The sequence below is a fragment of the Podarcis liolepis genome, assembly GCF_965112155.1.
Source record: "Podarcis liolepis genome assembly, chromosome: 5".
Classification (NCBI taxonomy): Eukaryota; Metazoa; Chordata; class Lepidosauria; order Squamata; family Lacertidae; genus Podarcis; species Podarcis liolepis.
The window spans coordinates 37,843,605-37,869,742 of NC_139556.1; the positions used below are offsets into that span (position 1 = coordinate 37,843,605).

General features: G+C 40.9%; 1 protein-coding gene and 1 long non-coding RNA gene across 2 annotated transcripts in view; one reads left to right on the forward strand and one right to left on the reverse strand.

The window, feature by feature from the left end:
- The first annotated feature begins 8,739 nt into the window (after positions 1-8,739).
- The window catches only part of PTEN (phosphatase and tensin homolog), a 53,864-nt gene continuing 36,465 nt past the window's right edge, over positions 8,740-26,138 (forward strand). The window contains exon 1 of the mRNA XM_083503169.1: positions 8,740-10,440. Within this exon, the coding sequence (XP_083359295.1) occupies positions 10,362-10,440 (79 nt within the window). The 5' untranslated portion in view covers positions 8,740-10,361. The remainder of the gene's footprint in view (positions 10,441-26,138) is intronic.
- LOC310706895 lies at positions 13,085-20,469 on the reverse strand. The gene is made up of 2 exons (XR_014526231.1): positions 14,157-20,469; positions 13,085-13,287 (listed from the first exon to the last, which is right to left on the reverse strand). It is a non-coding gene; the product is annotated as an uncharacterized lncRNA (long non-coding RNA).

The following is a 26,138-nucleotide window of genomic DNA, read 5'->3' on the forward strand; positions in this document are numbered from 1 at the left end:
TCAGCAAGGCCACATGTTAAGGATGTGTGATCTGTACATGCATAATACAATGGTCTTGTGACTACCACACGCATAATAATACAGTAGGTATGGGAGCAGCACAGACATAAAACAGTAGTATTTTAAATATCTTTAAAGTTTGACTAATGTGTCAGTCTTCTACAGAGATACGTTGAGCTGAAGCTGATTCTGCTAGCCTTTAATCTGCAGTCTGTAAACTAAAATCATAACTTTATTTGTTTCTAAGATGCATATGCCTCCCTTTAACATAAAGGTTGGTACTGTAATCAGCTACGTTTTACTCAGAGCACACCCATTGAAATGAATGAATATGGCTAAGTTAGGTCCATTAATTTTAATGGGTCTACTCTGAGTAAAACTTGGTTGAAAAGCACCCAAAGTATTCTCAGGGTGCCTCCCAAGTACAAACAGGCAATACAGGGTTGAAGAATGACCCACAGAATCAATAAGAAAAATTGAGCAGTGGGTAAATGTGGCATAAAATTTAACCATGGCATTCATTATCGTCATAGGCCTCACCGCAGGAGAGAAAGGGAAGTTCTGTTGCGCAATAGGAAATCCTGACGGGACTTGTTAGAATACTGCCCCGTGACTTAATCTGTACTTTCTAGTATGAAAAAGACTGTCTACAGATTTGTGGGTGCTTTGTTTGCCCCTACTTCACTGTCCTTATGGTACAGTATAAGTATTTTCCCTCCCAGATTTTTATCAAGTATAACTACTGGGATCAGCTGCTACTGTACCCAATTTTGACACCGTATAGACAAACCCTTACATTCTGCAAACCTTTCGTTGGGAGATAACATTCTATGTAGCACCTTGACCTTGTTTTATTGGCCTAAGCTGCTGTTATGCAAGTAGTGGCTTGTGCCAGTGAAGGTGAATTCAATGCTGAGCGAGTTGAGACTGCCCTGCTTCTCTGGAAACTCCAGTCCCTGTGGCTGATGCAGGACTGTGCAGATCTCTACAGCTTCAATGAACCATAAAAGCCTGTAAGAGTAGATCCTGCCCTTCTCCAACTTCAACGCTACATTGGTGAAATAGTGGGTTGGGATTGGGGATGAAGCAGTAGATCGAATATATTTCCTATAGCTTGGCCAACCTGTTCCAGCATGACAAATAGTTCTTAATACAACACTTCCTCAATGTGTCTTCATTTTGGGGGGGGGGTAGGGGGTGGGGGTAGAAATATCAAATAATACAAGAGCTACACTGTATGACACCAAGCCTCTTAAGTTGTGCAGAAACTCTTAACTTTGAAATGACTCTTTAAAAAAACACTGCTGCATTTATCTGAAGGTATTCATGGGTTTTTTTTTGCCCCCCTGCTGTCACTGAGAAATATAAGCTTACTGAGATGTTTAAAAGACCTTTGGAGATGTGGAAATGTGGGGTTATATTGGAATATTTCTTACAGTCTCTGCTAACTTTATAACATATAAAATTTTATTGCAACTTTTAATTGAAAGACATTGGAAGGTAGTTACCCATGATCCTTCAATGTGACCTCTGCAGATGTCCATCCGCATTGCTTTGGGGTGAAGTAATGACCACAGTTCTGGGATATATCAGTCATGAAGCAATGATGTGTGGTTTGAAATGTTAATTCTCCAGTCCCATAAAGCAGATTGATAGATGAGGCATAAAATGGTTCCAGATGCTGTGTTTTCCTAACTGTTCAGCTGTGCTCGCTTTCCCTATCTCTATAACCCGGAGCTATGTTATTGTAAGTAGGCCACCTGCAACTTCTGATTTACCTGCATGTGGAAGAATGCCCTTGAATGTATTTGTAAAACAGTATGTCACCACTTCATTTTATTTCTGAGTGGTTGGAAAGCTATGGCAAACTGAACTAGGTAGTAATTATAGAATTACTTCAACACTCTTGCATTAATCATATTTATATATATTCTTTATTACTGTACAAGAAAATCAAGGTGGCATAGATATCTGTCTCCCCTCTCCAGTGTATCCGTACAACAACCCTGTGAGGTTAGTTAGGCTGAGAGACAATGGCTGGCCAAAGATCAAGCAGTGAAATTAACGGTTGAGTGGGAATTTGTACCCAGATACCCCCAGATCTGAATTTGACACTGTCTGACCACTACAATGTACCAGCTAGTTGCAAATTCATATGATATATGAATAGCAAACTCGTTCTCTGAGTGTTGATCCTTGACACCATCCAGGTACAAGAGAGAGGTATCAGCAGACTTGTACAAGCCCCAAGATTTGCAGAAATATTCCCCCCCCCTTAGAAAAAAAGACCCTAAGGGGGCAGCCCCCCTACCCCAAATATACCAATTCAGTGAGCATGCTCAGTGGCTATGAAATGCCGGTTGTCTGTTGGGTGGGTGGGGAACAGGAAAAGCAGAAGTGTGGGTGGCGGAAGGCACAGCAGATGGGTTTCCTGAGTGGTTTGTGCCCTGAATAGGAGTACTATACACAACAACTTTTGTTGCAGATCCCCTTGTTAAATCTATATATTATGATGTGGATATTATGTACAGTATGGGCACAATGCAGCCAAAGTTAAGTCCCATTTATTTAAATAGGAGATTTATAGAACGATCCTATGGGGCTAGGGAAGAGGGAGATCCATGAATGAAAACATTTGTCCTTGGAAATCTCCCTCTTGCATGTTCAGAACTGCCCTTCACTCTTCTTGCTGTCATGCTAGTGGCAAAAAGAGGGAATGCTGGATCCCAAAGTCCTCTCAATCCTGAGAAGGGGAAACAGGGCGTGGAAGTACCAGCTGATTTACTAATTTTCCCTCTCACTGGGACCATTGCAGGGAACATTTTGAGTAAAGGGGTCCCACGGATGCAAAGGGGGAGGGGGGAGGAAAAACACTGCCTGCTCCCAATTCTATTTCAGATTTGTTAGTGCATCCACCATAACTCTTTCCTCCCCATACCAGGTAGGCTTGCTTAACTCTGCCCTTGTAATCATGTGACCTGTCTTTTTTTTACTGAACATATTGGAAGAAATTTGAAGAATCAGAAGGATGAACTGTTAGTTTACTTGAGCTGCAATAAGATGGAGCTTTCTATGGAGTCCACAGTGTGAACTAGGATAAGTACTAGTTAAGCAGCTTTACTAATGAGAGTTGGACCTTGGCCAACTTTTAGTCTCCTCTTTTCCTTCTGGGATAATTTATACACTGCAGTTTTGAGTCTTGTGACAGACGTGGAATATATAAAATTTAATTCTGTAATAAGCTCCCACAACCTCCCCAAACCAGAGTAGGATATGAAAATCAAAATAAATAAACCTTTATGATTCTTCCATGTTTTAAAAACTCCAAACTAGTCACCCTTACTAAATTTTACGTGGAGCTGTCATTGAAAAGCATGAGGTCCAAAAGATTGCTGTCAGGTTTTTGTCTGGGGCTGTTTGGATAGAGCACATTACTATGCCCCTTTGTAATTTCCATTGATTTTCTGCTTGTTTGGGGGCTTAATTCAAGGTGTCTGGAAAAACACTGAATGGCCTAGGGACCATATTCTATACATTCATTCCTGAGAACTCAAGAGATCCTGCACTGGGTTCCACCATTGACTTTGTGAAAGAAGGCCATTTCATTTGCCATGTCAGGATTATGGAATACCCTTCTCAAGTAAGCCTTCCTGTTTTGTTCTGCTGTCTTGTTAAGATGTGGCTTTTAACAGGCAGGCTTTTTACTGTTTTTTTGGTGGAGACTGATTGTTGGACTACCTACCATCTGACCAAGCCTACATACCACTGGTCTACATCTGCTAGACTACATCCAGAGGGCTACTCCATATTACTCCACTAATAATGAAAACACTGGTTTAACTACAGTGGCCTTACTACTGTATGAAAATTGTCAGCCTTGCAGTTTGCAAATGGCAAGCTAATTTCCATTTAATATAGTTTATTATGTAATTCTTCACAGTCTTTGGTCTCTTTTGTTGACATTCCCGAAAAGAGAGTTGTGTGACTCATCTTGTCGTGTTCTGTAAAGTGGGTGGGGGAAAATGATGGGGGAGCTGTTACCAAACCAAACAAAAACTGGCTTGGAGGATTCTATTTCATCCCACTTGAGAGGTAAACAGTTCATTATAAAGCTCATACAGCTTTATTATTCCCGGACATTCCACTTTTACAGGACTTTAAATTTACACTGTGCTTTGCAAACACAGATTAAGATGTGTTCTTTACCCTGAAGAGCTTGCTATATAAATAGCTGCTGCTAAAGGTGACTTGTAAGAGAAAATCCTGAGTTGATACAATTTTGCCCCTAGCAAAGTTAAATTTTTTTAAAGGCAAGTATGTGTAGTAAGTCCCTACACTGTACATCTGATTTAATGTTTGTTCTACTGTTTCATGGTTTTGCAGCTAATGTCCAGCACGGGCTGAGCTGTTGGATGATAATATATTTAAACTGAGACAAGTAGGCCTAGAAATTAAAGCCATTTGCTTTTGTTAATGTGGGTACTGAGACACATTTCAAGTGGCGAGCTATATAGCCCATTATAGGTCTCTGAAGTATTTGCTTTCTCACTGTACCTCAGTTTTCTTAACTATCAGTTAACGGTCTTCAGCTGCTGGTTTGGAACATGCTACCTAGCATGGCTTGCACTGGTAGCATTGTTCCATCATTTTTGTTTTGGGATTTAGTTTTTATATAGGGAAATAATTGGGAGGTAAAAAGTAGTGAATACAGGTGTACATAGCAATAATTGGGTTACATATTTTGGCCTAACAGTGATTTTGAAAAGGCTGAAAGGCTGAAGCAAGCGCTAGGAGGTTACTTAACTTTTACATCCTCACTGTAGATGTGCTGAGTTTTTGCAAAGAATGAAAAAAATGTAGCACTTATACAGATGATCCTAGCACCTAGTATAGGCCAGTTTCATTCTATTGCAGTAATCATATACAACCATTGAGGAGGATGTGGAGTGCATTCCACCTCCTTCTGAAACCAGCTGGTTGTTTGGAGCTACGGTAGTTATAAATGATGTACCAGAACTGCCTTGCTTGAGCTGTGATGTCAACATGCAGTGTTGCTGCAAAGAAAATCAGACAGTATGGCTGTGAATAGGGGCTTCCCCTCTTCAAACACTTCAGAAATGTTTGTAGACAAAAATATGCAAATGGGACACCAGAGGCCTCATCTGTGACCAGCTTGTTCTGTTCTTGCCCCCTCCTTAGTTCCTGCCCTGTAAGGATTCCTTGTTACCAAGGTGAAGCAATCTCCCCCCTCCCAATCTTTTCTACCCTCGTGCAATCTGAGGCGTGCATTAAATGTGTCTCTAGAGGCTCCTAGATAGGAAATAACCTTGAAAATGCAAAACCATTTTTAATTAAAGCAGGTACAAATGATTTCAATGAATACACAATTGCACAATTCTCACAGTAAGCATCTGGAGGTAGAAAGGATGTAGGAGAACCAACACCTCCCTAGGAATAGCTGAAGTTGCCTTAGAAAAAACAAAATGTATGTGAGCATGCAATTATTTCCCAAATGCATGGTGATGAAGTTTCCAATTATGTTATGTACACGCCACAGCAATTTCACATGATATGTTCAAGGCACGGAAGTTGGAGTTGGATCTTCTCTTTGAACCTGTTATTACATGTATCATCTACATGCAGTTCTCAAGAGCTTAAGTTCATGGGCTTTCCCAAAAAAATATTCCTAGAACTCTACTTACAAGTCCAATAAAGTTGGACTGCGAGCGAACTCAAATGTTATTGTCTAAACAATTCCTTTATAGCAATGATGTTTTGATGACAGTAACAATGGACTTGGGGTATTAGTGCAATAATAAAGACTGGTGGACTGATACTTAGAATAGCTATTCTCCTCATGAGAGCATAATGCTATGAGTTTGTGGGTGCCAGACATCCATAATACATGGATCCAGGAAGTGTTAGAATTTAATCAGGGCTTGGGATTAAACTGGGTGCCAGACCTTTTAAATCCCTGTATCGAAAAGTGCTAAAAATATAAACCAGGCAAGCTTCAGGCAATCTCCTAATGATGGGCCATTAAGAAAAGAGCAAAGGAAAAGTGATAGGCCATTAAGAGAGCAAAGGAGAGGGGGGACTCTGTGCTAGACACCAAATGAGTAGGGCCCTTCCTCCAGTTTTTAAATAGCGAAAACAACAAGGTCAGAGTTGAGAGTTGGCTGTAATATGACCCAAAGGAAAAAAAGGTTGCTGGCTGATGAAGGCAGAGAGCGCTGTGGCTGAATGCAAGGCTGCAGCTATGGGAGAAACGAGACCCTTTTGAGGTGTTAATGCTGTGAACCTCTCCATTGCAGGCTTGGGCTGTATATATGTGTAAATAAACCACATAACATAAAGACACCACAGTCTCCACTATGCCTCATTTCCAAAAGGAAACTTGCACCCCGTGTAAGCATGGAACCTGGAATCCTGCACCGTTCGGGAATTGGAGTGGCGTGCAGCAATATTGTTGTCGTACAAAGCAGTCTCATGGCATGGCATTCATAAATGGTGTAGCATCAACTTAAATATCTACTGTCCTAAAGGTTTCTCCCTCATTCTGAAGTGAACTATGTCTGTGAAAGTAGTTACAATGAGATAGCTACTAATGTGCAAAATAAGGAAATAGATGCAATTCCACTTGTTTTGTTTAGGAAACCACTGTGCTCTCCCCCTTTTATCGGAGCCCCAAGTGGAGTGGATTCCATAAGCAAACTATTAGCTGGTAGGAAGTTGCAACCATTATTATAAATGAATAAAATACATTTCTACATCTTTTGAAGAAAGAGGAGAAATCACAATCTTCATTACACTCTGATGTGAGTTTGGTAATAAAAATGGTAGGATAGTAATCAGGGTTTAAAAATAGTGCATGTTCTCTAGAGTGTTCTGTGAACCCTTTTAGAAGCACCTGAGCCTTTTTAAAATTCAAGTTAGTTTAAAAGCTTTTTAGGGATGTTTGATGAGGGAGTTCCTGGAAGGGAAGCAGGAAAACTAAAGTGTGCATATTAATGGTTCACAGCCACAGTTTATAACAGAATAACTAAAACGAGTAAAGTCCAAGTGCTCATACTTTCTCATAATAGAAAGATACATTAAAATTCACTAAAGGCAGGAAAATTACCAAAGAACTAGCCAGGCCACCAGAGCACCAAGGCATGAGACAACCACTTAAGACAGGAATGTTGCAGAAAAGCTAATGAATTCTCCCCATCTGTCCTCACAAAGGGAGATGGTGATGGACCATCAGCTGAAAAATGTTCATCAGCCTGAGGGGGGGGGGGAGACTGTAAACTGATGCAAAGCAAAGTACTGCACAGTGCTGTAAAAGACACAAGATCTAGTTTGCTAAAAATTATCGGTTGGCAGCCCTAAATCTGCAGCATGTGCAAGATAAAATTCCACATAAGACCATGGAATCCTAAGGAACTGATAAATATTTTAATGCCTTCTCTAGCCCACATAATGGAGAACATTTTTTAAAGGTTGGGAAAGCAGAGGTGTGTGATCAGTTTTGCTTTTCGCTGTTGTTTGGCTGTGAGCATTTCCCCACCCCTTCTCTCTAAGGAGTAGCCCATGTATTTCTTTACTGTATTTTTTTGACGTGCAAGCACTGAAGCATAGCTTGGGCGCCCTAACGAGAGGTGGGTGGGGCCGACTGGGCCGGTGGCCCTGGGAATTTTGAGGAGCAGGACAGCGGCGGGGTGAGGGCGGGCGTTGTGGGCGCTCGTTGCAACTGCGGTTTCCTCTTCCAAGGCAATAGGTGGCGCAGCAGCCCTGGCGACCGCTGCATCCGTTTCTTGCCATGCTTCGCTGTTAAAGACCAAGCTCAGACGGAAGCCATGGAGCGAAGGGTGGCTGCTGATAGTTCGCGCTGCATTGCAGCCACCTGGGGGCCACCGCGTTCAGGGCTGCTCTTGGCACTTCCCTGTATTCGCCCCGCTGCTTTTGATCACTACTTGCTCGTGCACGATCGCCCCGACTCGCCTTGCCTGTCTCCTCTTTTCCTGCAGCCACTGGTGACTAGGACGACTTTGCTGTCAGTTTTTTGAGCGCCGAGTGACATCAGCAACTAGGCACGCAAAGCCACGAAAGGCAACCCTTCCCTGTTAAAAGTTTACAGGTGTCTACAGCACTGAGATAGAACACTTTTTTATTTTTTAAAGATCCAGCACCACGCAGGAGGCTAAGAGCCACATTGTAAGGATCCAACACTCACATAACGAGCCCCGGCTGAAAGGACGACGCAGCCACCCATTTCGCCCACCGCTTTCAATCGAATAATGCTGCTGAAGGAACCAGATTTCCAAGGCCCAAACTGTTAATTTTACCAACATTAAAGCACACACACGCACGTATCTGCAGACGTTATCAGGCGATAACCGTTGCAAACTTGCACCTGCCGATTTCTACAAAAGCCAAACTGCTGCAAAAAGCGCAAGAGCAGGCGAGGTCAGGCTACCCCCCCCCCGTCACTGACTACCATATTTGCAAACGGCCCGGACTTCAACGACAAGATTTGCAACGGCCAACGTCTAATATCTCCAGTCCCTGTTACTAAAGTACAAAAAACCTGACCACTTAAGTGGGGGGGGGGGAGCCCTGTCGCTGCATAGGAGCGCGGTCGAGGCTGGCAGCGGCGGTGGTTAGGAAGACGGGGAAGCGGGAAGTACCCCCGCTCCTAGCGCTCGTCACGTGACTCCGCAGGGAATTAGCCCGTCATTGAAATGAGGCAATAGTCTATTGTATCCTTCCGCCACTCAGTACGTGTGTGTGTGTGCGCGCGCGCGCGCTCTCCCTGTTCCTCCCCCCCCCCTTTGATCGGTTATGTCTCGGCCAGACCCTTCCGTGTGAGAAGAGCCAAACCTCCTCTCGTTAGGCGCTATAAGGAACCCGGACGGCGGTGGCGGTAGGGGGAGGGGGTTGCTACTTGGCCAGAGCGCGCAGCGAGCCCGCTGGAGCCGAGGAGGCGGTGATGTGGCGGTGGAGAACTAATTTTTTCGTACGCGGCGGCAGCAACGGCGGAAGGACCTAAGCGAGGAGTGGTTCCGTAGCTCCGATTCTCTCTTTCTCTCTCTGAGTCTCTCCCCCCCCCCCTGCTTCTTTCTCCCTCTCTCGCTGCCGTTCCCTCTTCTCCCTTCCCCCTCCCTGCTTCCCTTCCCTCATTCTCCTCCTCCTCCTCCTCCACCCCCCTCCTCTCGGAAACTGCAGCCATGATGGCAGTTTGAAGCTCAGGCGGTTGGCGCTGGGGCTCGGGAGCCACAGCCCAACGGCTGGGGAACGGTCGGACGAACTGACGGCAGTGACGCTCGTGGAAGCCGGGCGCGCGGCGGAGACGGCAGCAGCAGCGGCGACGACGACGACGCGGGAGCGGCGGTGTGAGGGAGGGGGGGTGGCGCTCGCTCGCGGTGACAGAGATCTGGCGCTGAGGCGACGAGGGAGCGCGCTCGCCCCGATGGACTGAGGGAGAAGGAACTATAACGTCGGCGGCAGCAGAGAAAAGGAAAATGACACGGGGCAGCCTCCAGCCCCGCGCGCCCCTCAGGACCTGAGCTTGCTCTTTCCCTCTCCGCTTCCCTCCTTCCCTCCCTCCAGGCCCAGCCGCCTCCCCCTCCCTTTCCTTCCCCCCTTTCCCCGCCTGCTGTCCTCCCCCCCCCAACCACCGGAGGTGCGAGCCAAAGGAGCACCGAAACTTTCAAGCCGGCCGCCTTCAGCGGAAAAGCCTCAGCCTGCTCGCCCGCCCGGCCCCGGTTCACGCGGGGTGCGGTGCTCGGCGGGGGGCGCGGAGAGAAGGAAGCCAGCCGGGGGCCCAGAGCCCCTCCGCGGCCGCGGAGCTGCTGTCACCGTTTGTGCTGGAGCGCCGCCGTTCGAGCGAGAGGGAAAGGGAGCGCGGCGGCGGCGGCGGTTCCTCTTTCTCGCCAGGCAGCAGCAGCGCTAAGGAGACTCGGGGCCCCATTTCTCCCCCGCCGCCGCCGCGCTCAAGGTATAGCCTGCCTGAGCTGAGGGGAGCCGCGCCAGTGGCGGGAGCTGCAGCAGCGGCAGGAGGACTTTCCTTGCAGCAGCCGCCGCCGCCGCCTTCTGGCCAGGGCCCTTGTGCTGCTGCGGGGCCTTCGCCTGAATTGCCGCCGCAACCAGCAGCAGCGGGCCCTGTCCGCGGTGCCGCCGTCCTCGCAGCGCCCGAAGAAGGAGCAGCAGCAGCAGCAGCATCGCTTTCCAGCCGCCGCCGCGGCCGCCCTCTTCATCACCGGCGGCGGGGAGAGGTGGGGGAACAGCCTCCTCCGCCGAGGCTCCGAGCCATCTGCGCCCTGCAGCCGCCGCCGTGCCTATCCGCGCTGTTCCTGAGCGGCTCCCGGCTCCCAGACATGACCGCCATCATCAAAGAGATCGTCAGCAGGAACAAAAGGCGATACCAGGAGGATGGCTTCGATTTAGACCTGACCTGTATCCCAAATTTTGTGCAGGCCTGGCCTGGCTGGGCCGGGGACGCTTTTCATTTTTTCTTCTTCCTTAGGGGAGGTGGAACCCATATGTCTTAAATTCCCCCCACCCTCCCTGTACTCCCCACCCCCACCCTCAGTCAAAGGGAGACCTGTGTCCCCCTGTCGACTCATCGCTTTCTCTCTCCCCCTTAGGTAATTCTTTCAAAAAAGCTGCTGTGATTCCCCCCTGCCTCGGCTCCCCTCCCCCCTCGCTGATTTGCAGCAGCTAGAATCTGGCAGGCTCAGGCCTAGGCCTGGCACTAAAAGGTAGAGATGAAATTCAAGTGGAAAGCAGTAGTGCACATACAGCTGTTGCATCAGAATTATGCAGCGATTATCTAGCATGTTTCTTTCAGTGTCTTTTGTATAATGCGATACATGGTGTAGTGCAATCTAGGATTGCAGCTTCATCTGTTTAAGACTTTACCAGTTGTAGTGACAAAGATCTGGTTGGTTAGTTTGTAATTCCTTTTGTCTTCTGGAAAATGCTCCTTTTTGGAGTATAGAAAATGCACACTGAGTCAACTTACAGTACTTAGTGTTGTTCCTTTTCTTGCCTGTAGAATGAGTAGATTGAGGGTTGTTCATAAGTTGCAATTTTTGTGTTTTATTATAGCTAGTAAAATAAGACTCCTAAATGATAATGCCACATAGATTAATGCATATTTATATGTTTAAAAGTATGATTGCAAAGAGTATTAGTGGCCATTTGGAATAAAATTATTTCGTGGCATTATTTAACATGCATTTAATGTGGGGTGTTACGTCCTACTTAAAAGTACCTAATAAGCTTCAGACTATTACTGCAGTAACTATTTTCTGTTAAAGTGTTGGGGTGGTTGATGTACCCATGGTTGATGGCAGCATCACTTTAAATACATAGGGATGAGAAGACAATTTTCTATAACAGTCCTAAAATACTGCATTGATAATATGACTCCAAAGCAGTTAGAACTAGGAAGTTGGTTCTTAACAAAACTTTCATCCAGTAGTTTATGTTGCATCTGCAAATGCCTACATTGTTTAACATTGTGAATTCTTTCACCTCCCCCAATAGAAACAGCATGTTACAGGGAAGTGATTCTGTGTTAAATTGTAGCTTGTAAATTTGAGAAACAATGAAAGTGGGAACACTCTTTCAGTACAGTATACTAGCATTAGGCTAATATCTCTTCAGAAAGAATACTGATGAGATAGGTGGTTTTATGGGGTGGGAGGCTGTTAAATTTGTAAAGATTTTGTATTGAGAGGCTCTGTGGTCTTACTCTAGATTTCTCTAATTGGAATCTCAAGTGTTCAGAACTGCTTACCAAACAGTTTGTTACATCTGGTTAACCCTTTGGTGGTTTTTCTAATCTTTTGAATGTTAGGTATTCTTAATTGGTGAAAGATACATATTCTTATAAAATACTCGTTTAAGCAACAAAACTTAATTTTTTTATTAGCTCAAATTACATTCCATCTTTCAATTAATTTACCACATTTGCAGTACTTGTGTATGTTTCCTCAGAAGTATGACTATGTTCAGTGGGCTTACTGCCAGGTAAATGTGTATAGTATATTTGTGCTGCTGATATTGTAGCAAGCAATTCACACTGCATGAAAGTGATAACTTAATTATATCACTGATCATTTTAAATATATGAATAATAGAGCTGCTTTTACATGGTAAGATTTTTGATCATAGAGCAAGAAAATTCAAATTATCTTGCCACTGGTGTTTCTGCTAACAGCATTAAAAAACATTTAAAAATGAAAACTTGTTAGTTCTTATTCCAATACATAATTGAAAGACAGCTCTTTTAACTCACAGTTGGACAGTGTGTGTGAAGTTGTAGCACGGAGAATCCAAAGGTTAAATATTTGATACTGGAACAGTAAAGTGTCACCAGTGTATTGGAGAATCCTCCAGCCATTTAATAAGTTGAAATCTCTTCACACATCCCAAGGTTAAAATGAATCTCTTAGGCCAGGCACAGGCAGAAGTTAGATCAGAATCTACTGATAGATATTCTTGATCTACTGCAATAATCCAAAGATCTGAGTCTCAAATTGTTTAACAATAAGAACAACAAAGTGCCCCCCTCCTCAAATAAGTTGCTGACGTAAGCAAACCTTTGGGTAACCAAGAATAGATTTTTGTAGGAAGTAACTGAACTCATTTTTGGTTCTTTTGATCAGTAGCTGCTCAGAGACATCCTTTTCTTTAATTCTAAGTGACTGTCTTTTGTACCTGGCTCTAGTTGTTGGGTCTTGGAGTTAAGGTAAAAAATAAGTAGATTCTGCAAACCTGAGGTCTGCTCACCACTGTCTTAGGCTGCAATATTAGCAACATTTCTTAGAGCTTGAGGTTGCAAACTTATCCTTGGGAATAAGCTTCGCTGAACACAGATTGCTTCCAAGGAAATATGTATAGTGCTATGTTGCATGTCCCATTGAACTTAGATGGGCTTATTTCTGAGAAAACATATCTATGGCTGTGCTGTTAGACAAACAAAAATAATCCAAACCATTTGTTAAGCCAATAGATTTTAAATTAAATCAACTCATATATAGAAATAACCTATTGATAAGCATAGAAATATTGTACAAGGAATTTCTTAGTCATATATACAAAAAGCAATAAATGAAAATACCTATTTCAGAATTACTCCTCTGGAATCAATTACGGTACCTAAGGATTGTAGTTGTGCTGTGGCATGGGTATTTCTTCCTCGGATGTAGCCTGGAAATATTTCACTTCTTCCATTTGTAGAAAATTGTACTTCCTACTTAACTTGATGAGACAAGTAATTATATGTCCTGTTCGCTAATATGAAAGACAGTGTACATGATCAAACAGAAGTTAGTTGCAGCTAATTGCAATCCTGTTCATACTTGGTTGAGCTTGTTTAAACTTGGGGAGACTTTACTTTTGAGTATACATGCTTAGAATTACGTATTGTAAATCCTCTTCCATTGCTTTCAGTGGAATGTAATACCTAACGTAATGGGGCTTACTCCCAGGTAAGTGGGCTTGGGAGACTTCAGTCCTAAACTCACGTACCTGTGAATAAGTCTCATTGAATTAAATAGAGCTTACTTCAGAGTAGATATGATTAAGGCAGTGCTGTAGTTTGGATTTTGTAAATTTAGTTACCTAACTTTAATGAAAACAGAATGGGATGTCTTGATATCTCATACATAACTTTGTATATTTTAAATTCTGTTTCTGTAGTATATCTGTCTTTTCATCCTCTCTTTTTAGGAGGGGCATTGTTATCAAAATCTAAATTGCTGTACACTTCAAATACCCGATAAACGGAGTAATTGTGGATATTTTCATGGAAGTAAGATCTTCTGTGTTCAATGCAGTTTACATGTTCATGTGTTTAGGACTGCAGCCTAATATAGGTAGAATTTCTAATCTGAAAGATTGTATGCTTTTTAAAAATTAGCTGTTACTCTGTATATGATTACAATGTAAGTCATAGTATGTGAATAAGAGTGGATATTTGATCCTGAAAGAGGTAGTAGAGTTTACCTTAATTTCCTTAAGATTTACATTTTATTTGCAAAAGGTGTAATTATTCTACTTTGCCAATTCGAAAGTCATTAAAATAGATAGTTAATAGATTCTCTTATTGTGTGTACGTGTGAGATCATATAGTTTTGGTACATAGTGGTAAATTTAAATACCTGATTGATTCTTGTTGTAGTTCCTTTGAGTGTAGTTCCTTTCCTCAGTTCTTTCAAGTGATGTGGAATGGCATCCCCTTCAGCTGGAATTACTTAACTTGTGTTTTAGAAAGTTGTATATAGAATGTGCAGATTTGTAAAGTTATACAAGTTAAACATGAAGTTAACAATTAACAAGTGTTACTGTGTACACAGTTTTAAGTCTCAACTTTTGGTCCTCTTTTCGTCAGTAATAGTTGTAGTACAAGCAGTACCTATATGATCTGTGTTTTAGTAGAAACTTTGAAATGGTGAGTAACCTATACATTAATTTGCACTGAAAATGGCATTGTTTTTTTTCTGATTATGACTTTGTGAGTGTGTATAAGTTAGGCCATTGCTCTGCCTAGATTAATATTGCTTGTTTGGACTGGCAGTGGCACTCCATGACCTCAGGAAGGTATTTCTCAGCCTTACTGTTGAATACACCTTTTAATTGGAGTTCTAGGTTTTGAACTTTGGGCCTTTATGAATGCAAAATGTGTTATATTCTGATGCTTGTGCATCCGTCTTTATAAACTTACTTCAAACTGCTTTTTAAAGTATCTCCTCCCATATTGAGGATAGATTAATCAGAGGCTTTATTTTAGACGTAGGAGACACAATGCATTTTTACAGCAATATTTTAAATCTCTTTAGATTCTGAACTGTGTTACAAATTACACATTTAATATCTCTAATTTACAAGTCAATCTGTGCACTCATAAGCATCTTCAGCATCTGTCAAGTAGCATGGAAAACACTACTTTCTGTCCTTCCTGGTGGGTAAGGAGTACACTTCCCATGTCCCACTGAAAATAATTTTTTGGCATCTACAGTTTATTTTCACTAATTCTGACACAAAACCACTATTTCATAGTAATGATGCATATAATGGATACCTATAAATATCATGGTTTTTAGATATTGCATAGAAGTGCTTTAAAGCTGAGTCTTCCCCAGGATTTCCCTATACCCATATTCCTAAGAGTTTAGGAATAAAATAAACATTTTAGTTTGCAAATGTCCAGATTATGGTGTGCAGAAAGTAGAATGGCTTACTCTGTCAGTAGTCTCCCTTGTTAACACAAGTGTTTCAAAGATGGAAAATTCGTAGAAATTCAGGATGTTAACTGCACATTTTCATTTGCTGTCTTGGGTCTCAAATAATGTTTTACCTGCTTTGAGGTTGAGCCAAGTACCACACAAAGTAGATGGTAGTCTGCAATGGAGTGTACCTTGTCAGTTGGATTATATAACACAAACACATCATCTCTAGTAATAATCTTTTTCATACTTTTTTAATTTAGTGAATATAATGCAGGCTTCTGGGAGACTGTTTCTCTATCTGGACTTCTTTCTGCCTCTGGGAGTGCTCAGTGGCTTACTGTGGTTTTCCAGAGAGATGGAACTCCCTTCACTTTGTCTCTGTTTTTTCAGCATAGGTTCAACAGGTAGTTACTCCCCCCCCCCCCCAAGTAGCAAAGCTTTCCATTTGAATTGACTGTTGGTCATGCAGTCTTGATAGGTGCATTTTGAGTGGTTGATTCTCAGGTTTTTTTTAGCCTTTAGAGACAGATTCTGCTTTTTGTCTTGGGAGTTTAGTTTCCCTCTGCATCATGAATGGTGTGGGTTTAGCCGGTTGCATCCTACCACAAAAGGCAAAATCAAAATGGCAACACTGCTGCTGTGCAGCTATGAACTGCCTTTTGACTATATTTGGCTTGCTGATTCAATAGGCTTTTGTTTAACTTCAATAGGATTGTTTAACTTTTGTATTTGTGAAAATCATGAAATATTATTCTTAGTATGTCAATTTTATCTTGCTTAAAGAGTTCAAAATCTTAAGAGTTCAAAATATTGTAAATCAACCTATAAGTGTTGGTATTGTTGATTTAGTTTGGACCAGCCTAAAATGTAATTCCTGTGTAAAACGGATCCAGAAATAACCTGCCTTTTTATTGGACTGGCTAAATTGAATGCATTTTCTGTGCATACTTGGCTATGCTTTAGCAGTATAGAGTAGTATATAATCTGAGATAGATTAGGCTGAGAGAAAGACTTGCCCAAGGTCACCTAGTGACTCTCACTCAAAAGAGATCTGAAGCTTTGTCTTCTCCCCTGTAAGTGAGATATCCTTGCCACTAACTATACCACAATGACTTTTGTGATTGTAGTATGTCTTTTCTGACAGATAGGGTGCTACACAATCTGTTCCAGAATGAAAGGCAGGGTTTGAATGGAAGCAGTGTTTGGAAGACCTTTCCACTTTTGATGCTTATTTCCATGTATGCACTTGCACTTTCTTATGACAGGCACTTAAAATAGAAGACACAAGATTGCAGCATGGAGTGCCTCCCATTCAGGGTGTCAGCCAACCACCATGCTCTTTCTAGCCTACCGCTAGGTTTTGTATTTCCCCCCTGCAACAGTCAGTCTGCACTCTATAGCTGCTGAGCATGCTCAGTCGTTGTCCTGATTTTTGAGTACCCCCCACCTTAGGGATTTCTAATTTGCTTTTACTTCTACACAACTTGGTTTTCCCCCAAGCCTGTTGATGCTTCTCTCTAGAGTGTGTATGATCCTGTTTTTGCTATGTAAGGATATTCACTTTGAGAACTGGATTCATTCTGTGTTTGTTTGTGCGCACAGAGATATATGCATACATATATGTCTTAAAACAAAATGCTTCAGATTGTAGATTTTTAGCTGCTCCATTTGTAAGATATATCTAACTTAAAATACAGTGTTTCTCTCTCTCTCTCTGTCTGTGTGTGAGTGTGTATCAAGCAAGTATGTGATGTACATGAACAATATAGGTTCTGTAGACGAAGTTACATCCAGAAGGGGTACACGGGTAAAGGCATTAGTTTTGTGGTGCCAAAGAAAATGGGGTGGGGAAGAAGAGTCCTGAATAGCAGAACCTTCCCATTTCTCCAGTGGTTGGGCAAACAAGGCTAAATAATGTTTCTAATCTGTACACTTCCTCTCAGAAAGGATGCGTCGTTTTCATAAAGTTCGACACTATGTACAATGTGCATTTACTCTTGGCAGCAAAGAAACCAGAAATAATTCTATTGTAAATCTGATATTTATCTGCAATTCCCACTAGTTCCTGAAAACTGCTGAATGCCTTTCCTATGGGCTTTGTGCTTAGCAACACTGGTCAGTGCAAATTAAGCACAGTTTCTCTTAATATTATGTGACTTGGCCCCCACTAACATGGTTCTTGCAGAAGAATGTCATGTAGTCTTCTAACTGTAAGCTAACATAGCTTACAGAAGCATTGTGTCCCTTGGTATTCCTGCAGTGTATGGGTCCTTTGCTCACATTTTTTGTTGTATATTGTTACTAATACCTAAAAAGAAGTGGGGTTAAATACTTTAAAAAGGTAGTTTCAGTGCTATTTGAACAAAATTGTTTAGTTTGTCAGCAGCTGCACTTTGGAACTCTCTGCCTATTGAGATAAAGCAGGCACCTTCACCATACTCTTTGGCACCTGCTAATAGCATTCCTGTTTAGACAAGGCTACTAAAATGCTTAGAAAGTTGAGATAATTTTAATCTGTTTTATTACTTTAACTTTTGTAGGTTTTAATGTAGGGTTGTAATTTTTTTCTTGATTTTACAGTTTTGTTTTCTGTAAAGAGCTTTGAGATTTTTTTACAATCATACGGTGTATAAATTTTTATGGAATGAATAAGTAAGTAAAATAAATAAATTGGTTCCTTTGGTGCAATGAGTACAGTTATCCCATGCCATATATTGGTATGTAAAAGATGTTACTCATTTTTTATGCTTCTCATCCTCCTGGATTTTTATGAATTTGGTAAAGTTCATATTACCCAATATAACAAGTTTCACGTAAAATGGGAATTTTATTTTTCTGCCATAGAAAAACCATTATGGGGGGCCTGCTCCCTGGACAGGCTTTTTTGATGGGTAGATGCAGACTATGCAGTAAATGTTTTTTCTGCTATGAAATAAATTAAGTCGGGTCATAAATGTTCTGAAAGTTGCGCCAGATGTTCATTGGGAAAAGAGCAATATTACAGTTTAAGACCATATATTTGACATCCTCAGTGGATTGAATTTTTTTGGATTTAAAAAAATGCGCCTGTACCTATCTCAAGAACAATAATGATAGAATACAGTAATATTTTAATGCAGAAAAGTTTCCTTGTGGTAGTGCATATTTTTAGGGAAAGTAGTGATGACTCTGAAAAAAAATATGCAAAAGGAATAATGAGTTATAAAATAGTTCTGGTTTGGCTTAAAAAGTGTATTTTTCCTGGCAGGGATTTTTTTTTTTTTTGCATGTCTGTGTGTTATGCACATATATATGAGTTATCAGTGGTTAATAACATCATACTGCTGCTTTGGTAAATATTCTAATGATACAGTTGAGTAGCTTTAAGAAGACTTGATTGAAAATTCAGAGAAATGCCATTTTTGCAGTAAGAATCCATTACTACTTTGCTGTTTGTTTTAACAGGCCATTTGTGTGTTCCCCAACTAAATGAAAATGAGTCCTTAGTCTCTAGCAAATTTAAAATCCTTACATTGATAGAGGGACAGTAGAATAAAAACACCTTATTATGTCTTATTCACATGATGTATGCATAGAACTTTCCAACTGAGTGATTTTCAAAACAAGTAATGCCCAGACCTTTTCCTCCCAGAAGTTGGTGTTTACATGCATGCACTAATGTTCTGGAATTTGATCTTTAAGGTTTTTAAGAACTTAGATTGAAATCTATACATGCACACTTGGGTATAAATATCAGTGAACTCAGTGAGGTTTACTGCCAAGTAAGTCTGCCATAAGATGTATTAGTTCAGTTAGAAAGTGGTGGTTCCTAACTAGTGCTGTCATTCTAAATTTGAATATAATGTAGGAGGGCCCATGCTCTCCTACTTGCCTTTATCTCTTTACTTGGAAAATATTGCCATCAGAGTAAACTAATAAAGACTAGTTGCTGGGGGATGATGAACAGTAGGGGATGGCTGTTACCTGCATGACCTGGTAGTATGCTTTCTGGATGTATCTGACTAGGCAGTGTTAGAAGCAGGATGCTAAACTAGATTGATCTTTGTTCTTATCCAGCAAAGCTGCTCTTATTATATTATCAATCTTTTGCAGTTTATCTACATTGTTGTTGACTTCTGTTGCCCAGAATTGAACACAAATGAGATCTTCATCAGTGCTGAATAGAATGCTATGGTTATTCATTTGTATTTTAAAGACAGTTTTGCTCTTAATGTGGTCTATAATGGCATTGCTATTTTGTTCCACTGCATCACATTGACTAATTCAGTTTATTCCCTATAAGCTGAAGTTTTTAGAAGTGCAGTTGTTCACCCAGTTAAATTTTTTTCTCCCTCGTCTCCCCTGCCCACAGTATTGTATGTATAGTTCTGTATAGTTCTTTGTTTTAAATATACAACTTTTTTTGTTTTTATCATATTGCTGTGCACCTTACTTTTCATAGATACATCTAACATTTTAGTGTTTGCAATCCCTTTATTTTGGATCCAACATGGTGTATGGTCATCTTCAGCTGTGTTGATTAAGAAATTGAAGAGAGAACTACCAGCACGGCTGGAAATCTCTTTACAATTTGATACTGATCTATTTTATTTCTTTGTGCAGTTTTTCAACAAATTATATCCCTCTTGCGATAGTTTGTTGTTTGTTGCTACCCTCCCAAATAACTTTTCTGGTGTGGTTGTCATGAAGACGGAGATCAGAAGCCTCGGCATAGCTAAGATATATCAGTGGGTTATTCTCTACCTAATCCAGTCTAGCTTCTTAAAAAAGCAACTTCGTTTGGCTCAGTACAATTTATAACCATTGAATGCTAGCCACTCATATTCTTCTCTGTGCTTCAGTATGTGCTCCAATTTTAAAATGCAGAAGCCAGAATAATTTTTCTGCTTTCCTTTTAAAATAAAAAAGATGCACTTTACTTGTGCTCTGTAGCCTTTTGGGACCATGCCATTTTCCATGAGTTCACACACATAATTGCTAGTGGTTCTGAGAGACCAGCGTAACTCCCATAGGATACTTGAGTGAATGTCATCAGGACCTGCTGACTTGAATATGCTTACATTCGCCAATATTTCTTTGATTTCCTCTTTGGTTATTTATATACCACTTGATGGTAAAAAAAAACCCCTCAAAGCAGGGTGCAAAAAAATTGAGAAAAATTCATAATCATACATAGAAAATTTAAATTACTAAAACAAATAAAAAATTACCCCAACTGTCTAAGTATCTCAGTAGGCTTGTCCAGACAAGAGTGTTTTTAGCAGATGACAAAAAGAGTATGGTGAAGAGTTATTTATTTATTTCATATCTATCTATTTATCTATCTATCTATACTGCTTGATTGTTGAAAAAAAACTTCAAAGCAGTTTACAAAAAAGATAAAACAATGACATTATTACTAAAAAATTATCATAATTTAAAACATACAAAAAGTTAAAAGCACAATAGAACAGACTAAAACAAATTAAAACTCATGATCTTTCCTCTCCCTTGGTCCCCCTCCCCATTGTGAAATACCCTATGATTTATTATTTTTTATAAATAGCTTTCCTTACATAATTAAGTCACATTGCATTACATACCTTTTGCTTAATTCATATGACTTGGTACTTGGTTCTTTTGAACCATTCCTTGGTACTTGGTTCTTTTGAACCATTCCTTGGTACTTGGTTCTTTTGAATCATTCCTAGGCATTTGAGCAATGCTTTCTAGAAATTTGCTGCTGCTAGATGAGTTCTTTAGTAATTTGCATTCTACTGGAGAAGAAACAATATGGGGGAAACTAGGCTTTTGATTTTATCAAACCATGAGATACTAAGGAGGCAGGTTTTTAAATTAATGGCTGTACAGAGATGGCTGGTCTCCTTCAACAAGATACCTTTGAGGGGGAAAAGCTGTTCCTTGGCCTGCTCCTAGATCAGCATTCTCAGAGGTTAAGTGCACACTGATAATAAATCCTTTGGTGTCTTTTTCTGAAGAATTCTAGGAAGAAAATATCATTGAATTCAATGGGAACTATTCTGAAATAAAAAAATTCCTTCCAGTAGCACCTTAAAGACCAACTAAGTTAGTTCTAGGTATGAGCTTTCGTGTGCATGCACACTTCTTCAGATACACTTCAGTGTGTATCTGAAGAAGTGTGCATGCACACGAAAGCTCATACCTAGAAATAACTTAGTTGGTCTTTAAGGTCCTACTGGAAGGAATTTTTTTATTTTGACTATGGCAGACCAACACGGCTACCTATCTGTATTCTGAAATAGGTGTGGATAGGACACAAGTTTGTGTTTTCTGCAGGCCCTATGCTGTACTGTGTAGCTTCAACATAAGAGTATTGATTTTGTATGTTTTACTTGGGACACCTCCAGCCAGAACGGAACTATATCTTGCTGACAACTGCAGAGAGGTGGAGTAAGATCTCTCCTAAAATGCCAGGTATTTAAAAGTATGCAATGGCTGAGGCCTTTTACAAATAGGTTTTTGCAGGGTTGATAAGTGCTGGAGAAAGAAATAGGGCATGTGACTAAGGGTGTGCACATAAGATTTCTTCCTGGAGATTAATACTTGCATATTTAAGCTGGTCAGTCAGAACTTGTTGTTCCTGAAAGATGGGTTTATGTTTTCTGATGTCATGTTCCCCTCCTGCTCTGTTCATTGCTCTCCCATTCCATCACTTTGTACTAAAATGTTAGCAAAGAGGACATCAGGTAGAATAGCAAAACCAAATTCACTGCCAATAGCTAATAAGCCATAAGTCTTCAACTGTAGCTTGCTTCCCACTTCTAAAACAAGCTTTTAACCTCTTTTCATTATAGCTGTACAGCATAAAAAAAATGTTAAGACACACTGAGATTATGCAGTGACAACTATTTTTTCTTACTCTTCCAGGAGTGCTGATAAATTAATTATTTATTACATTAAACCTCCTAAAATTGATAGTAGTTTATTTGTAAATTGGAGATCAGTCCACATCTATAGGCTACATAAATCAGTGCTTCTCAAGCTATCTGATGTGGTGGACCCTGTAAACCCTCCCCATTCAAATAAGCCAGGGACCAGTCCCTGAAGTGTCCCACCCAAACTGGGCTGTGGTAGAGTCATCAGGGACCAGTAGCTGATGGCTTGCAAATCGACACCAGTCTGCAGTCCACCACATTGAGTAGGGAATGGATAAATGATATATAATATTTGGCAGTTGCTGATGTTTAGAGTTGTAGGCTTGGGGTTTCCAAACTATGGACCACCAATGGTCTGTGATCTTCATTCAGGTGGTCTGGTATGGCCACCATTAAATATTCATACCGATTTTTAATTGCATTTTTATTGCTTCTTTTAAAAGAAACAAAAAAAATGGCAATAAAAAATTATACAGTATATCTCATACACTCTCTACAACAGGCAGAAAAACCATTAAACTGTCCACCAAGACCATCAGCTGTTTTCTAGTGTTCTTAGGGCGAGCGAGGGAGGTTGAGAACCACTGGTTTAGACTTCTTATTGCAAAGGTAAGTCTCTGGTAGAAAAGTACAATAGGTTGGAGTGATTCTTCAAAACCATCTACATTTTAGCTTCTTCTTTTTTTGTCCTTCCATTTTATACACAGCCCCACCTGGGGAAGAACAGCTGGGCAGCTCTTATGACTGAAAAAACCTCCTTCCTGCCCTTGTTGCATTTCTATACCCCCCCCCCCCCGGAAATCAGCAATGTCTAGATTTCTCGGACACTGGTTTGCCGCCATGATGTCTGGTTTGCTCCTTAGTCTATGTAAACATCTTAAGCAGCTTTGCAAATAATTACACAGGGAATGTTTGCCCGCCCTAACTAACCCTGTATACTTTGTGCTGCTGCTCCTTCATCCTTCCCTGCCTCTACTATTGTACCCCTACTATAAACGTGCTATCTTCTTGCTGTGACACTTCACCATGAGCTTAAAAGTCAGGTTAATTGATAACTGGACTTCAGTATCAAATCTACATGGTTAGGATATCTGGATTCGTAAGTCTTTAACACTTGTGGTTGAAAGAGATGGGGGATAGAATGTTGAGGTAGAACTGACAGGTAATAGAGCACTGTGCTGCAGTTTTTCCTAACTAGGTGAAACAGCATAGAACTGTGGTTGTTAGTATGTTTGCATGCCTATGTTCTCTATTGCAGACTTTTATATTAGTTGGCCCTTAAATATGAAGAAGGTAGAGAAGTGCAGCAATTAACTTTGACACCTGACTCCTAAAATAGCAGCAATAGTGGATGGGTAGGGTGAGTAAGTATGATGCAACCTAAGACTGGGGACAGTGACTCGTTATCCCTCGCAAGTTGCAGACTGGATGGCTAGTTAAAGTTTTTTTTGACTGTAGCGTTTCCTTATCTGTGCTTCCTTGTTAATGCAATTTAGTAAAATTGTTTCACTGGTCTTTCTCCTCATGCCCACAGGTATTAGCAGTTGTCTCTCATGGTCATAACTGCACTTTAGGTGTACCTATAGATATAATACTTTTGAGTTCTAGTCTTCAGAAGTGTTTGTGCTGCTCTTTCATGCATATACTCATTGGAAGCTACAATGCTACTGTTAATCTTTCCCCCCACAATTTTTTGGAAAGCTTGATAAGTAGAAATTGGAATAATCTCTAGGAGTGTAATTTACGGTAATAGATTTCACTGCTGAATATCTCATTGTGCAGAGGTGGTGAACACAAGGCATAGTGGGTTATGCTGCCCTCTTGTGCTGAAAGTCAGGAAACACATACCTTTGTCCATTAATAGCTCCCTTCCTCCTCTTGACCAGACTGTTTCCTGTCTTGACCAGGAGCAGAGGTGTGTGTGTACTCCTCAGTTGCCTACTCCTCAGACTTGTGGTTAGTGTTTTAAATACATTTTGCCGGTGTGTGTGTGTGTGTGTGTGTGAGTGTGTGTGGCTGGTCTTTGTCTGATCTGTGTTTTGTATTGCTTGCCAGAAGTCCCCCACTCCAGGTTTTACCTTACTGGTGTTTTCCGACAACATCATTTTTCTTCAGCTTTTATTATCTGACTTTCACCATCAGGTCTGAAGGGTGGGTTACAACAGTTTAAAATTCAACATTAAAACAGTTAAAACAAATGACACCTTTGATAGTACTTAGTTTTTGGTAGAATTTGAGTGACTTGGCTGAGGTTTTACACAGGATGGTAGATGCAAGCTGAGATACTATGTATATATGGACAGTACAGTAATAAAGTAAGTATACTTTAAATGTAAGTTAAATTGGCTTTAATTGTTTCTTTGACAGATAGACTTCTGGATAGTTTTTGAAGATGTCAGTACTTTAGAATCAAAGACAAATAGATGAGTCTTTCTATATTGTATAATTAAACCAAAAATAAGGCTTCTGGGTCTTATACTGCTCCTTTGTGTCCATTTAAATAGCAGTTTAAGATTAAGATTACTAGCACTGTGCAAGTTCTTATTGCATGATAATATTCTGCCATTTCCTGGAGGTTTGAGAAGATACTACTTTCTTTCACTGACTTTAAAGTGGGGCTTTGTTACCTAAATTTTCTTTTGCCTGTTAGTGGTTCTCTTCCTCCTCTGATTGCAGGATGCTGAGCAGATATATCTATTCCAGTATTCCGGTTGTAGTTCAGGTACTGAGCCAGAAATGTTTTGGAGTATTTATTCCATTTTCTTTGTTTAAGTATGTAAACACATGTGAAGCCTCAAGATAATAATAGAGGCTGTCAAGGAAGGGAACTCCCCACCGTTCGTGGATTCCATGAAGTGTGTTGTCTTTTCTGCCAATGCCAGAAGCTCCACAAGGAACTCTGATAGGCTTCTGAAGACAATTGCGCTAGAACATTACTTTCATTCAAGTGCTCAACTTTCAGAATTTCTTCCAGTGCTGATTGCTTATCTGACTCAAGACGTCATCTGTGCACTTTCACTTTTAGTTGCCTAAACAGTGCAGTTGGCTTATACTTTCAGTAGAATTCTGAAGTTTTCAGGTGACCCTGCAGTGCAGTGCTTAATGGGTTCTTCAGCAAGTAGTCAAATATCTGTCAGGTTCCATGCCTCTTTATCAGGGAGAGCTTAGTGCTGATTGCAAAGGAGTGAATCCTGTACAGGTGACTCAACTTACACGGGGGTTACATTCCAGGGATAGTGCATAAAGCCAAAATCTCATATAGTCAAAACACATTTTGGGTTCAGTGGTGGGTGGGATTGCCAAAGTAATATTTTCCTGGACACCTGCCCTCTTTCTGCCTCCTTTTCAATTTTCTAAAAATAAAGAATTGCCTTCTGTGTAAAGCTGAATGCATGCAAGTTAAATGCACGTAAGTTGTGGGTTACCTGTATAGTTAAGAAAACTTAACACTCTCTAGGCAGGCACCATTCTAGACCACTGCTCTGCACTCACCATAGCCATCAGGTCTCCTTTCCACTAATGCCACTATTGAGAAGAACATGTCTCAAGGTATGCTTCTGCATTCCAGTCTGCCTTGGCTGAATGTCTCTGCGTGGAAGTTGAATAGAAGGCTCCTAAAGGCCACCCACCTAAAGTGGTAGGTACAGTTCTGTCATCCAGGTATCCTTCTATGCTCTACATTTATCATTCTGCATGATCAGTCTTCCTAGTAAGTGTAAAGAGGGTCAACTGCGTTTAAAGAATGCTGGGATCACTGCAGCATCTTCATACTACCTTGTCAGCATTGCAGAAGCTGCCTTTTGAGTTGTTAAAATCTGTGTCTCTTTGTTGTTTCTCAGATTGGGTTTTTTAAACCCCTAGTTGTCATCACTTCAGTCTGTCATGGTGGTTGTTCTTTGCACAAATTTGTCATTCATCTCATAAACATGCTTCCATTTTCAGCAGCAGTAGGAGCTTGTCCTTACAACCTGTTGCTTTCCAGCCTTGGAAAGGGCATGGTATTGTCTGGATGTGTGAA